At 46.8% G+C, this 16950-nt stretch overlaps 1 protein-coding gene across 3 annotated transcripts in view; it reads right to left on the bottom strand.

Moving 5' to 3' along the window:
• CASC3 (CASC3 exon junction complex subunit) overlaps window positions 1–16950 on the bottom strand; it is a 36617-nt gene that overhangs the window by 7431 nt on the left and 12236 nt on the right. For all 3 annotated transcript variants that reach the window (XR_639183.3, XM_003912963.3, XM_009190544.3), the window contains exons 4-7: window positions 3543–3701; window positions 3302–3453; window positions 2551–2727; window positions 1219–1907 (exon numbers count right to left, since the gene is read on the bottom strand). Coding sequence is in view for 2 of the 3 variants with exons in the window: in XM_003912963.3 (XP_003913012.2) it covers window positions 1219–1907; window positions 2551–2727; window positions 3302–3453; window positions 3543–3701 (1177 nt within the window). In the remaining variant the exon portion in view is untranslated. The remainder of the gene's footprint in view (window positions 1–1218; window positions 1908–2550; window positions 2728–3301; window positions 3454–3542; window positions 3702–16950) is intronic.

Below are 16950 nucleotides of genomic sequence, written 5' to 3'. Positions count from 1 at the left end.
TCTTGATCAAAATTCAACTGAATAAATTTTTGCCTTCAAACATTTAAACATTAGCTCAAATAATAACGTTGTCTTCTTCTACTTTTTGTGGAAAAGGATCCTGTACTCAGGAGGCTCAATGATGACTGGGCAGGTGCAGTGTCTTCCACCTGTAATCCCAGCGCTTTAGGAGGATCACCTGAGCCCAGGAGTTCAAGACCAGCCTGGGCAACACAGCGAGACCCCGTCACTACAAAAAAATTTTTAAAAATTAGCTGGGGCCAGGTGCAGTGGCTCACGCCTGTAATCCCAGCACTTTGGGAGGCCGAGATGGGTGGATCACTTAAGGTCAGGAGTTTGAGACCAGCCTGGCCAACATAATGAAACTCCATCTCTACGAAAAATACAAAAATTAGCCAGGTGTGGTGGTGTGAGCCTGTAATCCCAGTTACTCAAGAAGCTGAGGCAGGAGAATTGTTTGAGCCCCAGAGGCAGAGGTTGTAGTGAGCTGAGATCGTACCACTGCACTCCAGTCTGGGCAACAGAGCAAGACTCTGTCACCAAAAAAAAAAAAAAAAAAAGGGGCCAGGCAGGGTGGCTGTGGCTCACCCCTGTAATCCCAGCACTTTGGGAAGCCAAGGTGGGTGGATCACGAGGTCAAGAGATCGAGACCATCCTGGCCAACATGGTGAAACCCTGTCTCTACTAAAAATACAAAAATTAGCCCAGCGTGGTGGTGCACACCTGTACTCCCAGCTACTCGGGAGGCTGACGCAGGAGAATCACTTGAACCCAGAGGTGGAGGTTACAGTGAGCCGAGATCGTGCCACTGCATCTAGCTTGGGCGACAGAGCGAGACTCCATCTCAAAACAAACAACAAAAATACAGAAACAAATAAATCTCAAAACAAATAAATAAATAAAAATACAAAAAAAGGCCCGGCACGGTGGCTCACGCCTGTAATCCCAGCACTTTCGGAGGCTGAGGCGGGCGGATCACAAGGTCAAGAGATCGAGACCATCCTGGCTAACACGGTGAAGCTGGGAGGCAAAGGTTGCAGTGAGCCAAAATTGCGCCACTGAATTTAGCTTGCGCGAAAGAGTGAAACTCCGTCTCAAAAAAAAAAAAAAAGAGAAAAAGTAGACATTTGTCAGACACATTCCCGAGACAGAAGTCCCATGCCCCAAACCTGATGATGCAAACGGGAAAAAGCTAGCCACCAGTTCTATGACACCTACCTCGAAGTTCCCGTGGTTGCAGGAAAGAAGGCTGCCCCGGACTCCAATTCTGTTCTGCTATATTTAGTTGTGCCACATCTTGCTCAAGTCCACTTGTAGTAGAATCCACTGGAGCGTCCCAGTTCCCAGTCTTAGTAGGTGGAGTTGGGGTGGTTTCTGGGACTGGAGGTGCTGGGATCAGTCCTTCAGGAAGAGGGGGCACCTCCTCTGCAAGCTTGACTGCATCTCCAACTTTGGTTCGGGTTCTTCTTGCCCGGGAATAGGATTTCTTCTCAATGGGCCTGTCAGGGGCTGGTGGTGCAGTATCAGGAGCAGCAGCTGGTGTCTCTGAGGTTGCCTCTTCCTTCTCAGGACTGCCAAGCACTGGAACATCTGCTGCTTCCGGAGATGGATCCCTCACAGGAGTCTGCTCTAGGCGCCGTGACCGGTAACTAGTCTCATGCTTAACAGTCTCGCCAGACCGGCCACCATGCTGCCCCCCAGCTTCCATAGGCCTAAAACCAGCACGACCTTCCTTGAAGCCCCCAGATCGAGAATAATTCCTGGGTGCAGACATGCGGCCAGTACCTGCAGCATTTCTGTTAATAAATGTCCTTGGTGGTAGAGTACCCCCAAGACCCTGGTGGCGATGAGACTTGTTTAGCCGCTCACCATTCCAATTTGGATCTCTTTGTGGAGGACTCCCATATCTACAAAAAATGGAATGAAGAAACTGTTAAGAAATTAACAAAAGGAGGCTGGGCACGGTGGCTCAGGCCTGTAATCCCAGCACTTTGGGAGATCAAGAAAGACGGGCAGATCACTTGAGGCCAGGAGTTTGAGACCAGCCTGGCTAATACAGTGAAACCCCATTTCTACTAAAAATACAAAAATTAGCTGATCGTGATGGTACATGCCTGTAATCCCAGCTACTGAGGAGGCTGAAGCAGGAGAATCACTCAAACCCGGGAGGTGGAGGTTGCAGTGAACCGAGAACATGCCACTGCACTCTTTATTTTGTCTCAAAATAAAGAAAGAAAGAAGGAAGGAGAGAAGAGGAAGAAAGAGAGAAAGAGAGAGACAGAAAGAAAGAAAGAAAGAAAGAAAGACAGAGAGAGAGAAAGAAAAGCAAAGCAAGAGAGTTCTCTCTAAAATATATCTATAGTCTATGGTCTATTTTTTTTTTTTTTCCTTTTTTTTTGGAGACAGGGTCTCACTATGTTCTCCAGGCTAGTCCTGAACTCCTGGCCTCAAGCAATCCTCCTGCCTCAGCCTCCCAAAGTGCTGGGATTCCAGGTGTAAGCCACTGTAAGCCACCATGCCTAGCCCAGTCTATGTTCTAAAATGCCTCACCGGGGTTTCCGGATTCTTCGGGGTTTGATGTCATCAGGATTATGAGCTGAGCGAATGTCATAACCATAAAGAGCAATGAGCTCCTGTCGGGACTTTGGGGCCTGCTCATCTTCCCGGAACTTGTCATGCTCCCAGCGACCCTCATCCTTCCATAGCTTTCGCTGACGCCCCTTGGGTCTGGATAAAATGAAGGAAAAGTGTCTTGGGTCAGCAGAATTCTCCAAGTAGAGATGTTCATGAACAAAACGGGTTAGGCAGGGGGACAATAGGAACTTCACGTAGTCTCATCATCCCAAAGAGATTATAAAAAACAGGCCTCCCCTAAGCAAGTGTGAATCACAGAACCTCAGAGCCTGCTGGGCTCAAATACAACAGACATAGAAATGAGAAAAGGACTTCATTTCATGCCATTCAGTACCTTTGAAAAACATCTCCTTTCTCCTAAAAGGCAGCCTATGCAAGTACTTCACTTCTCAGAGGCCTTACGCCTCAGATTAAGAAAAGAAAAAGTAGAATAATTAAGAGAAGATGAGTTCTGGAAACAGACTGCCCTAGGTCTGCATCTTAGCTGCCTCACCAAGAATTACCAAATATTCTAAGCCCACTTTCCTCATTTGTACAAGAAGGATAATCATAATACTTATCTTAAAATGCCTGTAATAAATGAAATACAGGCAAAGCATTTAGCAAAGTACCTGACCTACATGTCTAAAATACATGTTAGACAGCGGCAGCAGCAAGTGGCTTTTACCTGACTTCCTCCTCCTGAGTTTGCCCTCGAAGATCATGCTCAAAGAAGAGCCCTTTCCGAGGTATGTATGCTGGATTCTTCCGATCTTCATCATCATCCAAATGCTTAGGGCCCTTTTTACCCACTTTGTTCTCCACAGGCTCTGTGCTCTCCTAGAGGACAGATAAAGGGATCCTTACTCTTCCAGACTCAATAATCCCTATTCCAGCCTCTAAAATGGAGGACTGTGGAATGTACTGACCTGTCCGTCCCCACTTTGCCTCTCTCCAGTCACAGTGCCTTTGGTGTCAGGCTTTTCTTCTCCCTTCTCTTCTTTTGTTGAAGAATTAACAGCATCATTAGCTTCTGATTTCAGCTCCACTTTGGAGTTTTCCTCTTCACTGTATTCTCCTTCTTCACCCTGAAAAAAGTTTCCCTGTCAGTGATGCAGATAAGATCTGAACAGCATTTTAATTCCCACCTCGCCCCCCTCCCAAGATGGAGTCTCTGTCACTCAGGCTGGAATGCAGTGGTGCAATCTCGGCTCACTGAAACCTCTGCCTCCCAGGGTCAAGCAATTCTCCTGCCTCAGCCTCCCAAGTAGCTGGGATTACAGGCACCCACCACCACGCCTGGCTAATTTTTGTATGTTTAGTGGAGACCGGGTTTCACCATGTTGGCCAGGCTGGTCTCAAACTCCTGACTTCACGATCCGCCTGCCTTGGCCTCCTAAAGTGCTGGGTTTACAGGAGTGAGCCACCGTGCCCGGCTGCATTTCAATTTTCTGCTCTTTAGGAATACATTTATTGATTAAATTTTTAGTACAACACAGAACTGAAAAGCAAACAAATCAATATTCTTACCCATATTTCCAGAAGATAAAGATCCTATTTTGGCTGGGCACGGTGGCTGATGCCTGTAATCCCAACACTTTGGGAGGCCGAGGCAGGCAGATCACCTGAGATCAGGAGTGCGAGACCAACCTGGTCAGCATGGCAAAACCCCACCTCTACTAGAAATACAAAAATAAGCCACACATGGTGGCAGGCACCTGTAATCCCAGCTAACTGGGAGGCTAAGGCAGGAAAATCATTTGAACCAGGGAGGCAGAGGTTGCAGTGAGCAGAGATTGCACCACTGCACTTCAGCCTGGGCAACAGAGTAAGGCTCTGTTGCAAAAAATAATAATAATAAAAAAAACGCTATTTTTAAAAATCACATTAAAAAAATACACACATATACACATATATATCCACATAGGTTTTCCTGGAACACATGCAAGAATTATTAAAAGTGGCAGGCTGGGCGCAGTGGCTTACACCTATAATCCCAGCACTTTGGGAGGCTGAGGCGGGAGGATCACTTGAGGTCAGGAGTTCGTGGCCAGCCTGGTCAAAATGGCAAAACCCTGTCTCTACTAAAAATACAAAAATTAGCCGGGAGGCGGGAGGCTGCAGTGAGCCAAGATTGTGCCACTGCATTCCAGCCTGGGTGACAAGAGCAAAACACCGTCTCAAAAAAACAAAACAGGCCAGGCATGGTGGCTCACACCTGTAACCCCAGCACTTTGGGAGGCCGAGGTGGGCGGATCACAAGGTCAGGAGATCGAGACCACGGTGAAACCCCATCTCGGCCGGGCGCGGTGGCTCAAGCCTGTAATCCCAGCACTTTGGGAGGCCGAGACGGGCGGATCACGAGGTCAGGAGATCGAGACCATCCTGGCTAACATGGTGAAACCCCGTCTCTACTAAAAAATACAAAAAACTAGCCGGGCGAGATGGCGGGCGCCTGTAGTCCCAGTTACTCGAGAGGCTAAGGCAGGAGAATGGCGTGAACCTGGGAGGCGGAGCTTGCTGTGAGCCGAGATCCGGCCACTGCACTCCAGCCTGGGTGACAGAGCGAGACTCCGTCTCAAAAAAAAGAATTAAAAAAAAAAAAAAAAAAGAAACCCCATCTCTACTAAAAATACAAAAAATTAGCTGGGCGCAGAGGCGGGTGCCTGTAGTCCCAGCTACTCAGGAGGCTGAGGCAGGAGAATGGTGAGAACCCGGGAGGCGGAGCTTGCAGTGAGCTGAGACTGTGCCACTGCACTCCAGCCTGGGCGACAGAGCAAGACTCTGTCTCAAAAAAAAAAAAAAACAAAAAACCAGCAGCAGTCTCTAACGGGCCCAGAGGATAAGAATGGAAGGGAGACTTACTATACAATACCTAACATATAAGAGAAGCTTAATCTTTTTGATAATTTCTATCTCCATGAATTATCTTTTTTGAGACAAGGTCTTGCTCTGTTGCCCAGGAGTGCAGTGGCACAATCATGGCTTACTGCAATCTCAATCTCCTGGGCTCAAGTGATGTTCCCACCTCAGCCTCCAAAGTAGCTGCGACTACAGGCACATGCCACCACACCTGGCTGATTTTTTTAATTTTTATTTTTAGTAGAGACGAGGTCTCACTACGTTGCCTAGGCAGTTCTTGAACTCCTGAGCTCAAGCAATCCTCCCTTGGCCTCCCAAAGTGCTGTTGATTACAGGCATGAACACTGTACCTGACCTATGAATTGTCTCTTAAATATGCAGTGCGTAGTAACTATACTTTGTCTTAAGTTGTGAACTCTCCCATCTCAAAATGGCTTACAGCAGAAATTCCCAACCTTTTTGATTATGTGGACCCCTTTTTTTTTTTTTTTTTTTGGGTCCGAGGCTAGTTTTTTGTATTTCTTAATAGAGACGGGGTTTCACCGTGTTAGCCAGGATGGTCTCGATCTCCTGACCTCGTGATCCGCCCGTCTCGGCCTCCCAAAGTGCTGGGATTACAGGCTTGAGCCACCGCGCCCGGCCATGTGGACCCCTTTTTAAGATCTAAAGTTGGCTGGGCGCGGTGGCTCAAGCCTGTAATCCCAGCACTTTGCGAGGCCGAGACGGGCGGATCACAAGGTCAGGAGATTGAGACCATCCTGGCTAACATGGTGAAACCCCGTCTCTACTAAAAATACAAAAAACTAGCCGGGCGAGGTGGCGGGCGCCTGTAGTCCCAGCTACTCGGGAGGCTGAAGCAGGAGAATGGCGTAAACCCAGGGGGCGGAGCTTGCAGGGGGCTGAGACCCCGCCCATCCCCCCCCGCCGGGGCGAAAAAGCGAGACTCCGTCTAAAAAAAAAAAAAAAAAAAAAAAAAAAAAGATCTAAAAGTTTTCATGGATCCCCATGAGATATTCACTGAGAAAACATGCAATGACAAACAATTGCCAGGCTGGATGTAGTGGTTCATGCCTGTAATCCCAACACTCTGGGAGGCCAAGGCAGGTGGATCACTCGAGGTCAGGAGTTTAAGACCAGCCTGGTCAACATGGTGAAACCTTGTCTCTACTAAAAATACAAAAATTAGCCAGACATGGTGGCATGAACCTGTAATCTCAGCTATTTGGGAGGCTCAGGCAAGAGTATTGCTTAAACCCAGGAGGTGGAGGTTGCAGTGAGCCAAGATAGCACCACTGCATACCAGCCTGGGCGAAAGAGTGAGACCCTGTCAAAAAAAAAAAATTCACCAGGAGTGGTGGCGTGCGCCTGTAGTCCCAGTAACTTGGGACGCTGAGGTGTGAGATCATTTCAGCCCAGGAGGTAGCGGTTGCAGTGAGCCATAATTGTGCCACTGCACTCCAGCCTGAGCAACAGGGCGAGACCCTGTCTCCAAAAAAAGAAAACCAACCAACCAAACAAAAAAACCAAAACACAACAAATTGATGTGTGCCTGTAGTCCCAGCTACTCGGAAGGCTGAGGGAGGAGCATCACTTTAACCTGGGAGGCAGAGGTTGCAGCGAACCAAGATCGCCTCACTGCACTCCAGCCTGTGCAGCAGAGACTGTCTCAAAAACAAACAAAAAACAACAAACTGTTATACATTCAGTAACACTTTAAGTTTACATTTTATTAATTTACATATATTCAAAAATAGTAATACATAAGGGGGGCGATGTATATTTTAGTCTATAGATAACGAGAACTGAATGAGTAGATGCGCAAACTCTTTTTTGAGACAGGGTCTCACTCTGTCGCCCAGGCTGGAGTGCAGTGGCGTGATCTCAACTGACTATAGCCTTGACCTCCTGGGCTCAAGTAATCCTCCCACCTCAGCCCCCACAAGTAGCTGGGACTACAGATGTACACCACCATGCCCAACTAATTTTTGTATTTTTTTGTAGAGACAAGAGTTTCACCACATTACCCAGGCTGGCCTCAAACTTCTGAGCTCAAGCGAACCTCCTGCCTCAGCCTCCCAAAGTGCTAGGATTACAGGCATGAGCCACTGCGCCCAACCAGATGTGCAAACTCTTGATAATGACTCTATAATTTCCCAATGCGCTGTTATCCTCAAGTTGGAAAATAGTAGCTTACATTTTTTGACGCCTATGAGTACTAGTTGTCTGCAGCAGGAAATTCCTGCAGTCAGAAACTATCCAGAATCACATAATTACAAAAATTTGACCTAAAAAACCTTAGAGGACAACTTGTACAACCATCGCATTTCAGAAACGAAAAAAATTAGTCCAAGTGCTCTCTCTCTCTTTCCTTTTTACTATCTTCTTCCCTCTTTTACCACATCAAGATTGGGTAACACTGTTCATGACAGAGAAAGTGCTGGGTCTACACACAAAGGATCATTAGGCCATTAGAAAGGGCCAGGAAATGGATGTGTGGCTAGTTCTAGGTAGGAAAAGGCAGCAGCTAAGGCTCATGACAAGGGAACTGGCTTTAGAGTAGGGTTACTCTCCTCTCCTTGTCCTCCCCAGACTTGGACCTAAGGAGGCAGAGCTATGGCTAGGGAGGCCTACGAGAACACAGAGAAATGGTTTCAAGGAAAGGTGGTGGTGTCCTCATTGATGGGTTACATCTGAAACCTGGTAGATGTATGTATACTGGTCTCTCACTCTCCTACTGGGTCTGATACTTGACCTGAACCAGACTGCCCTGTCACTCAAGACTCAGGTTGGCCCCAATAATCTGGTCAAAGAGGCTCAATGTGGGATTCCTGAATTCCTGATTGAGAAGCTCTCAAACTCTAAGTTTCTGCCATCTTTTCAAATAGAGCTGAGTCAGCCTGATTGGCCCAGACAAGCCAATTAATCCCTCTTCCTCGTTTTTCCCTGCTCAGCATCTGGGTATAGCTGACCCTGGAACAAGGGGTTTGAACCACTCAGGTCCACTTCTACGCAAATTTTTTTCAATAAAAGTTACAGCAAGTAATGCCTGCCTCTCCTCCCACTGCCTCTGTCACCCAAGGCAGCAAGATCAACCCCTCCTCTTCTGAAGTCTACTCAACACAAAGATGATGAAGACCTTTATGATGATCCACTTCCACTGAATAATGTTTCCTTAATAGTGAATATGATTTCTTAATAACATTTTCTTTTCTTTAGCTTACTTATTGTAAGAGTACAGTACACAATAGACATACAAAATACGTATTCACTGACTGTTTATGTTATTGGTAAGGCTTCCAGTTGACTTAGTAGTTGGGGGGAGTCAAAAATTATACTTGGAATTCTTACTGCACAGGGATGTGTCCTTTATATTTTATTTATTATTTATTTATTTTGGAGACAGAGTCTTGCTCTGTCGCCCAGGCTGGAGTGCAATGGCATGATCTCAGCTCACTGCAACCTCCACCTCCTGGGTTCAAGCAATTCTTATGCCTCAGCCTCCTGAGTAGCGGGGACTACAGGTGTGCGCCACCACTCCTGGCCAATTTTTGTACTTTAGTAGAGACAGGGTTTCACCATGTTGCCCAGGCTGGTCTCAAAGTCCCGAGCTCAGGCAAGCCACCCACCTCGGCCTCCTGAGGTGCTGGGATTACAGACGTGAGCCACCACACCCAGCCCCCTTTTATTTTTTTTTAACAGATGGGGTCTCGCTGTATCACTCAGGGTAGAGTGTAGTGGTGTGATCAAGGCTTGCAGCAGCCTCAAACACCTGGGCTCCAGTGATCCTTCTGCCTCAGCCTCCTGAGTAGCTGGGACTGCAGGCATGTGCCATCATGCCCAGCTAATTTTTGTCCTTTTTTTTTTTTTTGTAGAGACAGGGTCTTGCTTTTTTGTCCAGGCTAGTCTCAAACTCTTGGACTCAAGTGATCCTCCTGCCTTGGCCCCCTAAAGTGCTCGGATTAGAAGCATGAGCGACTGTACCCAGACAGGATAGGCACTCTTAACTCCCATGTTGTTCAACTATTTTCGCCTTGAGTATTTTGGGTTAGGATTCCCAGAAAGGTAACCGAATAGAGGGAGACTGTTTGACTATATCCACACTATCAGAATCAAGCCTTTACCTATAGCTTTTTAACAACCAAGCACCATTGATTCTTCCCATTTCCCTTAATTACATGAAGACCCTCCTCAAGACTGGGATGGGTAGGTGGCAGTCATTCAGTTCTTTCCTTGATTCTATGTTCCCTGAAGATTTTCAAGCAGAAATTACAATAACTTGGTGCATGTGATTTTAATTCTCCACCTCCCTACACACACATACTGACTTAATTCAAATACCTTTAAATAGCATTATCACATGATTAATAAGGAAACCTTGTTTTATGCTCCACCCTCTGATCTGTGGTAGGATGTCAAATGAGGCAACTTTATTTCAAGTGAAAAACTAATTTTGTTTCCAGGGCAGAACAGATACAAATAGCATAGTGCTGAGGAGGCTCCAAATTAGTCAAAGCTTAGTCTAACTGAAGCCAAGGTGCTACCACACGGTCACACTACTTTGGCAAAGGGATGTCATCAAAACTCTTTTCCAGAGGAGACAAACTCCCCTACATCACCCACCACTTCAGTGTACTCTTTCCAATTCTTACTAGCTCTACCCTGAAGGAACTGAAGGAACTGCTTCCTTTGAAACATTCTAATACAGAAGTTTTAGTTTATTCTTCCACTTCCCACATATTTCAGACTAAGAGATGGGGTTGGTATCCTTATTCTAAATGTCTCTTCCAGATCTAACTCTGTTTTTTTTTTTTTTTTTTTTTTTTTTTTTTTTTTTTTGAGACTGAGTCTGGCCTCTGTCAGCCCAGGCTGGAGGCAAGGTGGCCTGGATCTCAGCTCACTGCAAGCTCCAGCCCCGGCTCACGCATTCTTCTCTGCCTCAGCCTCCCAGTAGCTGGGACTACAGGCGCCACTGGCCTCCGCTGTTTTTGTATTTTTAGTAGAGACGGGTTTCACCCGCTAGCTGTGGGATGGTCTCGATCTCCTGACTCGCGGATCCGCCTGCCTCGGCCTCCCAGCTGCTGGGATTACAGGCTTGAGCCACCGCGCCTTCCGGGTTTTGATAGCTTTGAGTGCAGGGCTGCTGAGCCCGGTTTCACTGCAAGCTCCGCCTCCCGGGTTTACGCCATTCTCCTGCCTCAGCCTCCCGAGTAGCTGGGACTACAGGCGCCGCCACCACGCCCGGCTAATTTTTTGTATTTTTAGTAGAGACGGGGTTTCACTGTGTTAGCCAGGATGGTCTCGATCTCCTGACCTCGTGATCCGCCCGTCTCGGCCTCCCAAAGTGCTGGGATTACAGGCTTGAGCCACCGCGCCCGGCCTAGATCTAACTCTTGTAGCCTCATTTTAATAAACCCTGGCTCCTCCGAGGCCACAGGCCTACCTGTCGCTGACTAGAAGACTTTAGCACTGAGGTCAGTCTTCACCTGCACATCAGCCATCCATTTCCATGGCTGTACTCCAAACCAGTTTTACCTAGAACTGCTATGCTTTATTATAAGTAAAACTGCTCCACTTTCAAAACCTTAAATATAATTAGCTGAGGCCGGGCGCGGTGGCTCAGGCCTGTAATCCCAGCACTTTGGGAGGCCGAGATGGGCAGATCACGAGGTCAGGAGATCGAGACCATCCTGGTTAATACGGTGAAACCCCGTCTCTACTAAAAAGTACAAAAAACTAGCCCAGCGAGGTGGTGGGCGCCTGTAGTCCCAGCTACTTGGGAGGCTGAGGCAGGAGAATGGCGTGAACCCAGGAGGCGGAGCTTGCAGTGAGCTGAGATCTGGCCACTGCACTCCAGCCTGGGCGACAGAGCGAGACTCCGTCTCAAAAAATAAAAAATAAAAAAATTTAAAAAAAATATATAATTAGCTGAGCATGGTGGCTCATGCCTGTAATCCTAGCTCCCTGGGAGGCTGAGGCAGGAAAATCACTTGAACCCGGGAGACAGAGGTTGCAGTGAGCCAAGAAAGCGCAACTGAACTCCAGCCTGGATGACAGAATAAGACTCCACCTCAAAAAAAACAAAACAAACAAAACCTTACGTATAAATACCCCAGTCCTTGACCAAAATCGTCACATGCAAAAGAATGAAGTTAGACCCTTACTTTACCCCACATATAAAAACTAACTCAAAATGAATCAAATAGCTAAATTCAAGAGTTGAAACTATAAAACTCTTAGAAGAAAACATAGGAGTAAATACTCATGACTCTCAATGATTCTTAGATACCTAACACCAAAAGCATCTGCAACAAAAGGAAAAACATAAAACAGGCTTCATTAAAAATAAAATCTTCGTGCTTGAAAGAACACTATAAAGAAAGTGAACAATCCAGAGAAAGGGAACACATATTTTCAAATCATATCTGATAAGGGACTTACATCTAGAATACAGAATATATAGAGAACTCTTAAATCTCAATTTAAAAAAAAAAAGGGGCCAGGCACGGTGGCTCACGCCTGTAATCCCAGCACTTTGGAAGGCCGAGGCGGGCAGATCACCTGAAGCTGGGAGTTCGAGACCAGCCTGACCAACATGGAGAAACCCTATCTCTACTAAAAATACAAAAAAAATTATCCTCATGCCTGTAATCCCAGCACTTTGGGAGGCCGAAGTGGGCGGATCACAAGGTCAGGAGATCGAGACCACGGTGAAACCCTGTCCCTACTAAAAATACAAAAAATTAGCTGGGCACAGTGGCGGGCGCCTGTAGTCCCAGCTACTCAGGAGGCTGAGGCAGGAGAATGGCATGAACCCAGGAGGCGGAGCTTGCAGTGAGCGGAGATCACACCAGATTGCGCCTGGGGGACAGAGCGAGACTCCATCTCAAAAAAAAAAAAAAAAAATCCAAGCCTGGTGGCGCCTACTTGGGAGGCAGAGGTTGCGGTGAGCTGAGATCACGCCATTGCACTCCAGCCTGGGCAACAAGAGTGAAACGTGAAACTCCGTCTCAAAAAAAAAAAAAAAAAAAAAAAAAGCCAGGCGCAGTGGCTCACACCTGTAATCTAGCACTTTGGGAGGCCGACGTGGGCAGATCACCTGAGGTTAGGAGTTCAAGACGAGCCTGGCCAACGTGGCAAAACTTCGTCTCTACTAAAAATACAAAAATTAGCTGGGCGTGGTGGTGCACACCTGTAATCTCAGCTACTTGGGGCAAAGGTCGAGTGTGGTGGCTGACGCCTATAGTCCCAACTACTGAGGAGGCTGAGGTGGGAAGACTGCATGAGCCCGGGAGTTTGAGACCACTCTGGATAATACAGCAAGACCTTGTCTCTAAAAATATAAAAACAATAATTAAAAATAAATTTAAAAAAAAATGGCCTAGGTATCTGAATAGTCATTTCTCCCAGGAAGATACAAAAATGGCCAATAAGCACCAGAAAAAAACACTCAGCATCATTAGTCATCAGGGAAATGCAAATCAAAATGAGAGAATATCTCATACCTAATAGGATACCTAGAATCAAATCGGCTCACTCCAACCTCTACCTCCCAGGTTCAAGTGATTCTTATGCCTCAGCCTCCTGAGTAGCAGGGATTACAGGTGCGTGCCACAATGCCTGGCTAATTTTTGCATTTTTAGCAGAGACAGGGTTTCGCCATGTTGGCAAGGCTGGTCTCGAACTCCTGATCTCAAATGATCCATCTGACTCTGCCTCTCAAAGTGCTGGGATTACAGGCATGAGCCACCGTGCCTGGCAAAAAAAAGTTTTAGACAGATCTCTCTATGTTGCCCAAGCTTGTCTCGAACTCCTGGGCCCAAGAAATCCTCCTGCCACAGCCTCTTGAGTAGCTGAGAGTACAGGCATGCACCTGGGTAAATAACACAAGTGCTGTTAAGGATATGGAGAAACTGGAACCCTCGCCGGGGGCGGTGGCTCACGCCTGTAATCCCAGCACTTTGGGAGGCCGAGGCAGGTGGATCACGAGGTCAGGAGATCGAGACCATCCTGGCTAACACGGTGAAACCCCGTCTCTACTAAAAATACAAAAAATTAGCCGGGTGCTGTGGCGGGCGCCTGTAGTCCCAGCTACTCGGGAGGCTGAGGCAGGAGAATGGCGTGAACCCGGGAGGCGGAGCTTGCAGTGAGCCAAGATCACGCTACTGCACTCCAGCCTGGGCGACAGAGCGAGACTCCGTCTCAAAAAAAAAAAAAAAAAAAAAACTGGAACCCTCATATACTGTTGTTAGTCATGTAAAATGGTGCAGCACCTTGGAAACAGTATGGTGGTTCTAGTTCCTCAAATGATTACAGAGTTACCACATGACTCAGCAATTCCATTCCTAGGTACACAAAGAGAAGTGAAAACATATGTCCCCACAAAACGTGTACACACTGGCCGGGCGTGTGGCCTGCCTGTAATCCCAGCACTTAGAGGCCGAGACGGGCGGATCACAGGTCAGAGATCGAGACCATCCTGGCTAAATCACTGTGCGAAACCCCGCCTCTCTATTAAGAAATACAAAACTAGCCGGGCGAGGTGGCGGTGCCTGCAGTCCCAGCTACTCGGAGGCTGAGGCAGGAGAATGGCGGGAACCCGGGAGGCCGGAGGCTTGCAGTGAGCTGAGATCCGGCCACTGCACTCCAGCCTGGGCGGCAGAGCGAGACTCCGTCTCAAAAAAAAAAAAAAAAAAAAAAACATGTACACTAATGTTTGTAGACAAATTATTCATAATCAAAAGATGGAAATAAGATATGGAAATAACTCCTGTCTGTTCATGGGTGAATGGATAAAGAAAATGTGGAACACACAAATAATGGAATATAATTCTGTCCTAAAAAAGGAAATTTTGCCATTTGTGACAACAAATGGATGAACCTAGAGAGAACTATGCTAAGTAAAATAAACTAGACACAGAAAGATAACTATCACATGATCTCAAATCAAACTCATAGAAACAGAGTAGGAAGGGGGTGTCTGGGGCTTAAGGGTAGGGAAAATGAGAAGATCATGGTAAAAGGATATAAAATTTCAGTTATAAGTTCTGGAGACCTAACGTACAGCATGGTAACCACAGTTAATAATAACGTACTGGCCAGGCATGGTGGCTCACACCTGTAATCCCAGCACTTTGGGAGGCCAAGGTAGGCAGATCATGAGGTCAGGAGTTCAAGACCAGCCTGGCCAACATGGTGAAACCCTGTCTCTCCAAAAATACAAAAATTGGCTGGGCGTGGTGGCGGGCGCCTGTAATCCCAGCTACTCAGGAGGCTGATGCAGGAGAATTGCTTGAACCTGGGAGGCAGGGGTTGCAGTAAGCCAAGACTGCACCACCGCACTCAAAGCAAGACTCCGTCTAAAATAATAATAATAATAACGTACCGCATACTTGGCCAGGCATGGTGACTCATGCCTGTAATCCTAATACTTTGGGAAGCTGAGGCTAAAAGATTGCTTGAAGCTGAGTTCAAGACCAGCCTGGGCAATACAGCGATTCTTTGCCTCTACAAAAAATTTCAAAATTAGCTGGGTGAGGCCGGGCACGGTGGCTCACGTCTGTAATCCCAGCACTTTAAGAGGCCAAGACGGGCGGATCACAAAGTCAGGAGATAGAGACCATCCTGGCTAACACGGTGTAACCCTGTCTCTACTAAAAATACAAAAAAAATTAGCCAGGCGTGGTGGCGGGCGCCTGTAGTCCCATTTACTCGGGAGGCTGAGGCAGGAGAATGGCATGAACCCAGGAGGCGGAGCTTGCAGTGAGCTGAGATCGCGCCACTGCACTCCAGCCTGGGCGACAGAGCAAGACTCCATCTCAAAAAAAAAAAAAAAATTAGCTGGGCATGGTAGTGCACGCCTGTAGTCCCAGCTATCGAGGAGGCTGAGATGGGAGGATCGCTTAAGCCCAGGAGTTTCAGGTTGCAGTGAGCTGTAACTGCATCACTGAACTCCAGCTTGGGTGACAAAGGTTCTGTCTCTTTTTAAACTATGTAAAATAAAAATAAATAACATATTGTAAACTTGAAATGTGCTGAAAGAGTAGCTCTTCAGTGTTCTCATCACACACATACAAAAAGGTTAATTATGTGAAGTGACAGACATGTTAATTAGCTTAACTGTGGTACTCCAAAAGGTACACATGTATCAAGATACCACACTGTATGTGTTAAATGTACACAATTTTTATTTGTGAGTTATACCTCAATAAAGCTGGGGTGGGGAGGAAGAAAGAAGGAATGAAATACTGACACATGCTACAAGTCAGATGAAAACACTATACTGAAAGAAGACAGACACATAAATCTACATATTACATAATTCCATTCATATGAAAGGCCTTCGGAAAATCAACAGAGACAGAAAGTAGATTTGCGGTTGCTTAAGGCTACAGGAAGGATGGGATAACTGGGTTTCTTCCTTTTTTTTTTTTTTTTTTTGAGATGAGGGTCTTACTCTGTTACTCAAGCTGGAGTGCAGTGGCGTGATCACAGCTCCCTGCAGCCTTGACCTCCTGGGCGCAAACAATTCTCCTGCCTCAGCTTGCCAAGTAGCTGGGACCACAGGTGCATGCCACCACACCTGGCTAAATTTTTTATTTTTTATAGAGATAAGGTCTTACGGGCCAGGCGTGGTGACTTATGCCTGTAATCCCAGAACTTTGGGAAGCTGAGGCAGGCAGATCACTTGAGGCTAGGAGTTTGAGACCAGATCGGCGAAAACGACGAAATTCCATCTCTACTAAAAATACTAAAAATTAGCCTGGCATATGGCATATGCCTGTAGCCCCAGCTACCCGGGAAGCTGACCAACGAAAATCACTTGAAGCCCAGAGGCTCAAGTTGCAGTGAGCCAAGATTGTGCCACTGCACTCCAGACTGGGTGACAGAGCAAGACTCTGTCTCAAAAATAAACAAACAAACAAATAAAAAGAGATAAGGTCTCACTACATTGCCCAGGCCGGTCTCGAACTCCTGGGCCACCCATTCCTCCTGCCTCAGCCTAAGTAGCTGAGTACAGGCACGCACCTGGCTAAATTACGCACTTTATAAATAAATGAACTGTACATTATGTGAATTGTATCTCAATAAAGCAGTTTTTTTGTTTTTTTTTTTTTTTTTTTTTTTTTTTTTGGAGAAGGAGTCTCGCCCTGTCACCCAGGCTGGAGTGTAGTGGCACCATCTTGGTTCACTGCAAGCTCCGCCTCCTGGGTTCACACCATACTCCAGCCTCAGCCTCCCAAGTAGCTGGGACTACAGGCGCCCGCCACCACGCCCTGCTAATTTTTTTGTATTTTTAGTAGAGATGGGGTTTCACCATGTTAACCAGGATGATCTCGATCTCCTGACCCCGTGACCCACCCACCTTAGCCTCCCAAAGTGCTGGGATTACAGGCATGAGCCACAGCACCTAGTCACAATAAATCAGTTTTTAAAAAAATGCTTCTTATTCCTAGTTGTTTCCTAACTCTCTCGTCT

This window comes from Papio anubis, chromosome 17 (assembly GCF_008728515.1).
Source record: "Papio anubis isolate 15944 chromosome 17, Panubis1.0, whole genome shotgun sequence".
Lineage (NCBI taxonomy): Eukaryota > Metazoa > Chordata > Mammalia > Primates > Cercopithecidae > Papio > Papio anubis.
This window is presented reverse-complemented; position numbering and strand designations above follow the sequence as displayed.